General features: G+C 68.2%; 2 protein-coding genes across 3 annotated transcripts; one reads left to right on the forward strand and one right to left on the reverse strand.

The window, feature by feature from the left end:
* The first annotated feature begins 30 nt into the window (after positions 1–30).
* On the forward strand, positions 31–3,233 carry CRELD1 (cysteine rich with EGF like domains 1). Of its 2 annotated transcripts, none has more exons than XM_068202033.1 (10): positions 31–241; positions 710–792; positions 871–981; positions 1,072–1,163; positions 1,267–1,443; positions 1,530–1,625; positions 1,715–1,798; positions 1,912–2,007; positions 2,090–2,233; positions 2,338–3,233. In XM_068202033.1, exons 1-10 carry the CDS (start codon positions 65–67, stop codon positions 2,556–2,558), a joined length of 1,281 nt encoding a protein of 426 aa, XP_068058134.1. In that variant the 5' UTR covers positions 31–64; the 3' UTR covers positions 2,559–3,233. The 2 variants fall into 2 exon arrangements, with proteins under 2 accessions (XP_068058134.1, XP_068058135.1); XM_068202034.1 differs by having other exon boundaries at positions 2,725–3,233.
* A 74-nt stretch (positions 3,234–3,307) lies between these two features.
* On the reverse strand, positions 3,308–7,923 carry PRRT3 (proline rich transmembrane protein 3). Its single transcript, XM_068202018.1, has 4 exons — positions 7,789–7,923; positions 5,849–6,969; positions 5,622–5,762; positions 3,308–5,183 (listed from the first exon to the last, which is right to left on the reverse strand). The coding sequence occupies exons 2-4, from the start codon at positions 6,948–6,950 to the stop codon at positions 3,442–3,444; spliced, it is 2,985 nt and encodes a 994-aa protein (XP_068058119.1). The 5' UTR covers positions 6,951–6,969; positions 7,789–7,923; the 3' UTR covers positions 3,308–3,441.
* Positions 7,924–9,121: the final 1,198 nt, after the last annotated feature.

Raw genomic sequence — 9,121 nt, forward strand, 5'->3', positions numbered from 1 at the left:
GTCAGCGGGCGCGGCCCACGTGGTGCGGGCGGGGCCCACGTGGTGCGGGCGGGGCGGGCGGACGATGGGGCCGCTGCTGCCGCGGTCGCCCCGGCGCAGGGGGCCCGGGCTCGGAGGGGCCCTCCTGGGGGCCGCCCTCCTCGGGGGAGTCCTGCTCGCCGTTCACGCCGATCCCGACTCCCACCGAGACGGGGCCGAGCCGTGCCGAGCCTGCCGCGGCCTCGCCGACAGCTTCATCAGGGTGCGCGGCGGGGGGGCACAGGAATGATGGAGGCCGCGGCGAGGGGGCACACGGGGGGTAATGGCACCGAGGGGTGTGGGTTGACACAGCCGCTGCTTCGGGGGGGAGCTGCGGGCGAGGGGACGGTGACGGGAGGGGCCCACGGGTGGCAGACATGGGGGACACGGCCTGGAGGTGATAGAGAGCAGGGAAAAAGGGGGTCCTGGGTGGGGTGATGTGGTTGGGGGTCCCAGAGGCATCACAGGCCGGGGGGATAAGGGTGGTGACAGGGCCCGATAAGAGGGGTGGTTTGTGGGGGACAGTGGTGAAGTGGAGACACTCCTACAGCATTCCCGGGGCAAAATGTCTGGGCTCTGGGGAGGGGAGAGGGTGGCAGGTCCCTGGAGGTGAAGTGTCTTGTGGAACCCTACGGATGGAGAGTTTATTGGGGGGTTTCATTCCTGCACTGCCGCTCCCCCATGCACCCAGGGCCTGGAGCGGACAGAGCATGAGGGCTTTGGTGGGGGTAACACAGCCTGGGAGGAGGAGAAGCTGTCCAAGTACCAGCACAGGTAAGTGACCCCAGTGAGGGGCTGGGGGAGCCCAGCTGCTCCAGACGTCATACCCCACACTGGCTTGTGTCCCTGCAGTGAGACCCGTCTGCTGGAGGTGCTGGAGGGCGTCTGTGCCCCCTCGGACTTCGCCTGTCACCAATTGCTGGAGCGGAGTGAGGAGCACGTGGAGCAGTGGTGGTTCCATGAGTGAGTCTGGGGACAGGGACAGGGACAGGGGCATGGCAAGGGGCACGGGCAGACGGCAGGGGGCTGAGTGCTATATCTTCCCCTCCCCAGGCAGCAGCAGCACCCTGACTTTTTCCAATGGCTGTGTGTGGACAGGCTGATGCTTTGCTGCCCGCCTGGCACCTACGGCCCGGACTGCCGGTGTGAGTAACAGTGGGATGAGTGGGGTGCTGGTGGGGCTGGAGGGGCTCCCCTGGCTGCTGCCCTCTGTCCCGGCTGCCAGCCGGCTGGTCTCTCCCCGTGCAGCCTGTGCCGGTGGGCCCCGGCAGCCCTGCAGTGGCAATGGGCGATGCGATGGTGACGGCACACGCCGCGGCACCGGCCTCTGCGTCTGCAGCCCGGGCTACGGTGGCCCCTTCTGTGCCGAGTGCGGTGATGGCTACTATGAGGCCTCGCGGAACAAGAGCCACCTTGTGTGTGCTGGTAGGTGGGGGCTCTGCCGGTGCTGTCCAGCCTGGGCACAGGCAGCTCCCCCCTGCCTGTGTCCACGTGTCCCTCCCTGCCCGCAGAGTGCTACCAGGCATGCGGGCGCTGCACGGGTCCTGAGGACTCCAGCTGCCTTCGCTGCAAGAGGGGCTGGGTGCTGCATGAGCACCGCTGCATCGGTGAGTGAAGGCCAGGGATGAGCTCAGGGCCATGGGGGCGGCGTCCCCGGAGCTGAGGCTCAGCGGGACCGTCCCCTTCTATCCTGCAGATATAGATGAGTGTGGCACAGAGATGGCGCATTGCCGAGCCAACCAGTACTGCGTCAACACAGAGGGCTCCTACGAGTGCCGAGGTCAGGGGGAGGTGGGGGATTGTCATGCAGGTGGCTCTTCCCTGCTTGGGGCCAACCCTGGTTGGGCTGGGAAGAAGCTCCGGCAGCAACCCTGGCTCCTTTCCCTGAGGCAGACTGCTCCACGGCTTGCATCGGCTGCATGGGTGCCGGGCCGGCTCGCTGCAAGAAATGCAACAAGGGCTACTGGCGGGATGGAGCCAAGTGCTTGGGTGAGTGCCTCCTATGAACTAGGGGGCCATACTGCCCCCTCTTCACTGCCCAAGCCCTGCCTGAGCCCTGGCTCCCCCCCAGACGTGGATGAGTGTGCCAGTGCCGAGGAGCCAGTGTGCACAGGAGTGCAGGAGGTGTGTGAGAACACAGAGGGCAGCTACCGGTGCATCTGCGCCCAAGGCCACATCCGCCGAGACGGGCAGTGCGTTGAGGACAAGCCCCCTGGTATGGCCTAATGCAATGCAGGGAGACATTGGGCAGGGGGTGTGGGACATGGTGGGGGGCTCTTGCTGGTCAGCTGTGCCCTCCCACGAGTGTTGTCCATGCAGATGCCCCAGAGAAGGGCTTCTTTGATGACGTGACTGATGACGAGGTGGTGGTGCTGCAGCAGATGTTCTTTGGTGTGATGATCTGTGCCCTCGCCACGCTGGCTGCCAAGGGCGACATGGTCTTCACCGCCATCTTCATTGGCGCCGTGGCCGCCATGGCTGGCTACTGGCTCTCTGACCGCAGTGACCGTGTCCTCGATGGCTTCATGAAAGGCAGATAGCTCTGGAGCTGCTGGGCACAAGCAGAGGGGCAGACTCAGCTTGGGGTGCAGGGCCTCCTCCAAGCAGGGCTGGCTGCCAAGGCTGCATCCTGTAGATGATGCTGTGCCCTGCATGTGTACCCCAGCCCCCCCTTAGCATAGGGTCTTGTTTTCCCTGTCCCTGCAGAATGAGCCAGGAGTACCTGATCCTGGGGGCTTTCACACAGCTCCCTCTGGCTGGAGGGGTGATGCCAGGCAGTGCAGCATCGTATGGGGGGCACAGCATGCTGCCCCCAGCTCCTTGTGCTCTGGAAGAGAGGCCTGGCATTGTGACAGGTGAGGGGGTGGAGGGGCAGGTGAGGGAGGGAACCTTCTGTCTCCCCCCACGTTGGGGCTCCTGGCCCTGTAAGACTTCCCTCCCATGAGGCCATTCATTGTGGGAGAGTAGGGGGCTGGGTCCCCCCATGCCCTGAGCTGTGTGGCTGGGAGAGCTGCCCCCCCCATCCCTGGGCAGAGCCCCTCTCCCCTCCCAGGCTGGGGGCCAGGGGCCCCTCGCCACTGGCAGGGTGCTGTGCTGGTGAGGGGGCCCTGCTGGATGCATGAGTGTGGCCGTTACATTTGTCCGTGGTTTGTCCGTCGGGGTGTGCCCATCTGTCCGCGTGTCCATATCTCAGGAAATAAAGCTCTGCACACCCAGCTTGGCTGCTCAGGGTGGGAATTGGAGGTGCTGCTGCCCACCACCGCTTTCACATGCCAACAGGACCGTCTCCTCCCAGCATAAACTCTTTATTTCTCTCGTTTGGCACAAATGGAACCGGCCCTACAGGGGCGCAGGATCAGACCCCCGCACCCTCACAGTAGGCTCATCATCCTCCTGCGCCCCCAGTCTCTGCCTGTCCTGGGCTCAGAGCTCAATGGTGTCGCTGGAGAGGCTGCGGGAGTCCACGGCCTTGCCAAGGGTTGGGAGGGCACGGGGACCCTCGTGCTCCCAGCCGGGGGCTCCAGCGGGCACCAGGAGAGGGGCCCGGCTGGGCGCCTCGTCCAGGGGCAAGCTGTCGGGTGAGGACAGCCCATGGCGCCAGGGGTTCCAGCTGATCTTCAGTGAGCTGCTCTCCAGCGAGCTGGCTGAGGCGGTGACAGTGACAGTGATGGTCCCGTGGGGCTGGCGGGGGCCGGGCAGCTCCGTGAGCGAGCTGCAGCGCACCATGCGCCCCAAGCTGGGGGTCTTGTCGGGGGCTGGGGAGCCGTGCAGTGAGGAGCCGGAGCCGCGGCGGGGCCGGCCGAAGAGGCCATCGTGCAGGAGGTGGCGGCGGCAGAGCGCCTGGTCGATGCTGCGGCGCAGGTCGATGGGGGACGGCGGGCGGAAGATGAGCTCCCCCAGGGAGGGGGACGAGCCCTGCTCAAAGACGGCGCAGGAGCGGGCGGCCAGCATGTTGGGGCACTTGGGGCTGAGCCCCGGCATCCCGGTGCCAGCTGCCCAGACCTCGTTGCTGTCCTTCAGAGCCCGCAGGGGCAGCTGCTCCGCCGGGTTGCGGATGAGGTTCTTTGAGATGTCGTTGGCGGGTGTTCGCTCCGCACCGGTGCCACCGGTGCTGCCACCGGCCCAGTCGTAGCAGTTGTTGGGGTATTCGGGTGCTTCAGCTTTGCGGCCGGCGCAGAAGTACCGCAGTGCCTTGGCCCAGCAGGAGTGGCCGGCGGGGCTCCGGCGGCGGCACCGGCGGCACACGGGCTCGGCGGCGGCCGCCAGCAGCGCCAGGGCCGTGCCCAGCTCGCCGATCCGCAGCCAGAGCTGTGCCGCCCAGCTGGGCCGGGAGAAGCGCCCGTGGGGCCCCAGGACTCCTCGCAGCCACACAGCGCTGAAGAGCTGCAGCCCGCAGACCGGCAGCCCCGCCACCGCTGCCGCCAGAAGCGCCCGCGGCCCCGGCTGCGGCCCCGGCCCCTCGCAGGGCGCCCGCAGCACCCGCCAGCACCCCCAGAGCCCCCCCAGCAGCAGCAGAGCCCCCGCCACGCAGCCCAGCGCCTGCAGCCCCAGCGCGGCGGTGAGGCCCAGCCGAGGCGGCAGCAGGTCGGCGGCCCCCATCACCGCACTCTGCAGGGCCGCAAGGGCCCCCAGCGCCGGCAGCCCCCGCAGCCGGGATGGCAGCAGCTGAAGCTGGGCCAGGCGCTGCAGCCGCTGGAGCAGGAGGGCAAAGGCGGCGAGCAGCAGGGGGAAAGGGGCTGTGTTGAGCAGCAGCAGGGCCGGAGTGGGCAGACGGCCCCGTGCCCCATAGGGATCCAGCAGGAGGAAGGTGGCCCGCAGCAGGCAGGCGGCCAGCAGCAGCCCGTGGGCCCCCACAACGTGGAGAAGGTGTGGGGGCCGCAGGATGGCTGTCCCCGCCAACCCGGCCAGGCAGCCTAACGCCAGCAGCAGGAAGACGGCAGCCACTCCATAGACATGAGCCTCCCAGGAGAAGCCCAGCTGGTGCTGCAGCTCGGCCCAGCGCAGCCCGGTCGCGTTGGCCCCCAGCGCCGGGGGGGCAGGGACTGTGGACTGTGGCTGCGGCGATGATGGATCTCGGGGGGCTGACTGAGGCGTCATCCCTGCCCGTCGCCACGTGGCCGAGGGGGTCACAGTGCTGGGGGCTGGGGTCTCCGTCCCCGGCGTGTCTGCAGGTAGGAAGGAGGACAGTCAGGGGGAACTGGAGGGCTTGGTGGCACTCGGCCCACACCTGCACCCCGCACTGGGCTGCATCAAATGTGGCACCCCAACACTGCAGCGGGGATGCCCTGTGCTGGCTGGGGCTATGCCCACCGGTGCCTCCCGGGGTTTTCTCTCAGGGACGCGCAGTACAAGGGATGGCACAACCCCGGTCACGTCCCCCATCCCCTTGGGGAAGCCCCCACCCACCGAGCATTTAGCGCTAATCCCTGTGGGCAGGAGTAGATTAGGGCCGTTGTCAGGTGGCAATCCTGATTGAAGGTGTCACTGTGTCCCGGCTGGGCAGCCCAAGATAGCTGCCATCCCCCGCGCCAGCCCCAACGCCCCAGGGATGGGTTCCCACAGCATCTGCAGAACGGATGGGCTTGGGCGCAGCCCTGTATCACCTGGGTGCCTTGTCCCGAGCGTCCCCGTGGTGGGATGTGCCGTTGGTTGTGGGGTCGTTTTGGTGACATTTGGGACGCTCACAGGGCCCACGGCGCCCCGGACCTGCTGCGGGGAGCCGACGTCCTCCTCGGGCAGCAGCCCTGCGAGAGAGAGCAGAGCAGGGCGGTGACACCTGCGGGGCCTTGGTCCCCGCCAAGGGGTCCCCCCGCATTGCACTGGCTCCTACCTCTGCTCGCGGTACCGGGGGTGGCCGTGCTGGAGGCGGGAGGAGGCGCAGGGCCGGTGCTGAGGACAGACCCTGGGACGGGCTGGGGTCCCCGCTGCCCCGTAGTCCCAGGGTCGGTCCGGGGGCCCGCATCGCCGGGGCTGGTGGTGGCGTGGCTGAGTGGAGCTCTCCGGGTGCTGCGCTGGTGGGATGGGAGCGCTCGAGTCCAGGGCTCAGCCAGCCTCCAGGACTGGGCAGTGTGGCGCAGCTGTGGGGCAGAGCTGGGCAGAGCCGGGGAGGGGCTGGGGGGCCCTCCCGTGTCCCTCCAGCTGCCCACCAGCTGCACAGAGCCAGGGCTGGCATGGAGACCCCAGTCTGGCCCCGTGCCTGTGGGATCAGACACAGGAGCTGTGCCCAGCGGGACAGACTGGCTGCTGGCTGAAGTGAGTTGTGCATCCCGAGAGAGGCCCGGGACCACTATGTGTCCCTCTGCCACTGTGTGTCCCGCTGTGTGGGTATCTGCTGTCCTCATGCCCGCCACCAGCGTGGGGTCCAGGGCAGTGGTGGATACGGTTGTCTGAGGGCCGGGGGTGCCGACTGTCTTGGAGACGCTGTGCCTGGACAGGGAGAGGCCCTGCCCTGCCCAGGGTGGCCCTGGAGAGTCTGCCCCTCTGTCCATGGGCACCTCAGGGCCCAGTGTACCCAGTGCAGAGCCGTGGGGCAGGGAGCTGTCCTGGCCTCCAGCTTCGTGCCCTTGCCAGGCAACGAGTGGCTCCTCTGTCACAGCCGGGACTGTGCTGCCATCCCTCCAGACCTTGGTATCAGTGCCTGTCATAGTGGTTTCCATCTCCAGGGGTGCCCTGGTGCCATCCCCTGCCTGCAGCGGCAAGGACCAGTGCACAGAGTGCTTGACCCCCCAGCGCTCACTCCTTGGGGCCCCGGCACCACTCGGCTCTCCCGATGCCTCCCAGGTGGGGGATGGGCCTGGCCACTGCTGTCTCCAGGCAGGGCTGTGCAAGGGGTCCCCGCCTAAGGACAGCCCTGCCGGCAGCACCCCCTGGGCCTTGGCAGGGACTCCGGTGGCCAGGAGCATCCCCCAGGTGATGAGCTGTGCTGCAGCCATGGTGAGTACCGAGTCGACCCTGTGGGAAATGGGGATTTGGTAAGCCAGGATCCGTGGCAGCTGCCCAGATAACTCGTGCAGCTGGCCGTGATGGTGCTGTGCCCTTGGCCACCCACTGCCCAGGGAGAGAGACAGTGGCTTGGCTGTCCCTTCCCGGGTAGCCCTGGGCTCTGTTCCCAGCTGTCCCTGTCCCCAGTGGCCCCATTCCCAGTCTTCCCTTTCCCAATGTCCACTGGTGTTCCCCATCCCGGCACTGGTGTCTCTGGTGTGGGTGATCCTTGGTGCTTAGTGGTCCTGACCCCCAACATCCACAGTGTCCCTTTCCTAGTGCTCCATCCTTAATGTCCCCTCCCCAGTGCTCAGTCCTGGCGTCCCTCTCGGTGTCCCCTTCCCGGTTCTCCATCCCCAGCGTCCTCGCCCGATGTCCCTGCCGCCGGCGGCCCCGCTCCGCCGCGCACCGTTCACCTTGGTGCGTCCCGGCCGCATCCCGGCGGGGATGCTCGGCCCGGTGCCCCGCGCTGCCGCCGCACACACGGCTCAGACCCGCCGGGCCGGGAACGAGGCCGGGACCGCCAGGGTGCTGCGGCGGTGGCCCCGCGGCGCGGTGCGGATTACCGGCGGGGCTGCGCTGCGGAGTCGGGCCGCGGCCGGTGCGGGTCCACAGCGGGACCGGTGCGGCCGCCGCATCCCGCCGACCCCACCCGCAGCGCGCCGGGCCGGCTCCACCGCTCGGTGCCCGGTGCGCGGGCCGCGGTGCCGCCAGCCCCCTCCCGCCGCCCGCCGCAGCACTGGCGGCCCCAGAACTGGTGCCCCGGGAGCCACAGCCCCCCGCGCTGACCTGCCGGTGCCGGTGCCGGTGCGGGCGGGCCGGGCTCTGCGGCGGAGCGGGCGGCGGCGGCAGCGGCAGCCGGTCACGCGCCGCCCCGAGCCGCGGGCACCCGCACGGGAGCCCGCCCGCACCGGGGGGCGGGGGGGGGGCGCGGGGCACGGCCGAGGCCGCTGCCGGGACGGGATCCGCAGGGCCGGGCACGGGGGCGAGCGGCTCCGTGGGGCTCAGCTCAGTCCGGGGCAGGTTCGGGTGGACTCCCGGGGACGGGTTCTCCCTGGCGCAGATCCTCCGGGACGTGGATTCCGGACGGGCACCAGGGCAGGTTCCGGGGGCCAGGACGCGGCGGGGTAGCGGAGGGGGGATGCTGCCGGCGGGGCGGGCAGGGTTGCCCGGCCGAGGCTGGTCCCGCGTCCGCCAGGGGTAAGCGGGGGGAAGGGGGCAGGCGGACCCACTAGCAGGGTCCTGAGGTAGGTCTGAGGGGGCCCTGCCCCAAACCTGCCCCAAACCTGCCCCACACTTGTCTCTCAAACGCCCAGCACAGATATGCAGTACCCTGGCAGCCACTGGGATGTGGGACCCTGCCAAGGTTAAGGTAATTAGTTAATCTGCTTAATTGTCCGGCTGGAAAACTGCCCACCCTGCCAGGGCTTGCGCTGGCAATGGTACGGCCACAAGGTCTAAAAGTCACATCAGCTCAGGACTCCATCCTGCATGGTGACACCTGCACTCCTGCTCCCCGCCTGCACTCCTGCTCCTCCCTGCCTGCACCTCAGCAGTGCTTGAGCTGCCGAAGCCTTGGCAAAGTCCTGTCTTCACCATCGCTCTTCTCTCGCCAGGCCAGCAGGTACATGTGGCACCTCAGGTCCCCATGACAGCACCTGTGTGCTGGCAGTAGCACAGAATGCCCCACTCCTGCTCCCTGCCACCTCCCCATTCCCGGGGCATTGTGTTCACCACTAGCACTGATGGCATTTTTGGTCCCGGATCCACTCCTCTGTGGGGTCAGGAGGCTGCAGCAGCCAGCTGAGCGCAGGGTCCAAGAATTTGGGCAATGCTGGCACACTGGGCCCCAGAAGGAAGCAGGGCAGGCAGCTGGTCTGGGGATTAGTGCTGGGGAGGCCGCACAGGGGGAGAGTGCAGGTGATCCTGCACTGCACCGTGCACTGCCAGCACTGGGCACCACCGCAGCCGGATGGTCTCATCCGGAGGAAGGTGCAGCTGCAGTGCTGAGTGTGCAGTGGGACTGTGGGAAGGGAGCTGGCTGTGCCCTATATACCACAGTCATTGGAGCACCTTTAGCACAAGGCAGGGGCACTGCAGCCACCTCCACATCCTCGGCGCT

This window comes from Anomalospiza imberbis, chromosome 11, assembly GCF_031753505.1.
Source record: "Anomalospiza imberbis isolate Cuckoo-Finch-1a 21T00152 chromosome 11, ASM3175350v1, whole genome shotgun sequence".
Classification (NCBI taxonomy): domain Eukaryota; kingdom Metazoa; phylum Chordata; class Aves; order Passeriformes; family Viduidae; genus Anomalospiza; species Anomalospiza imberbis.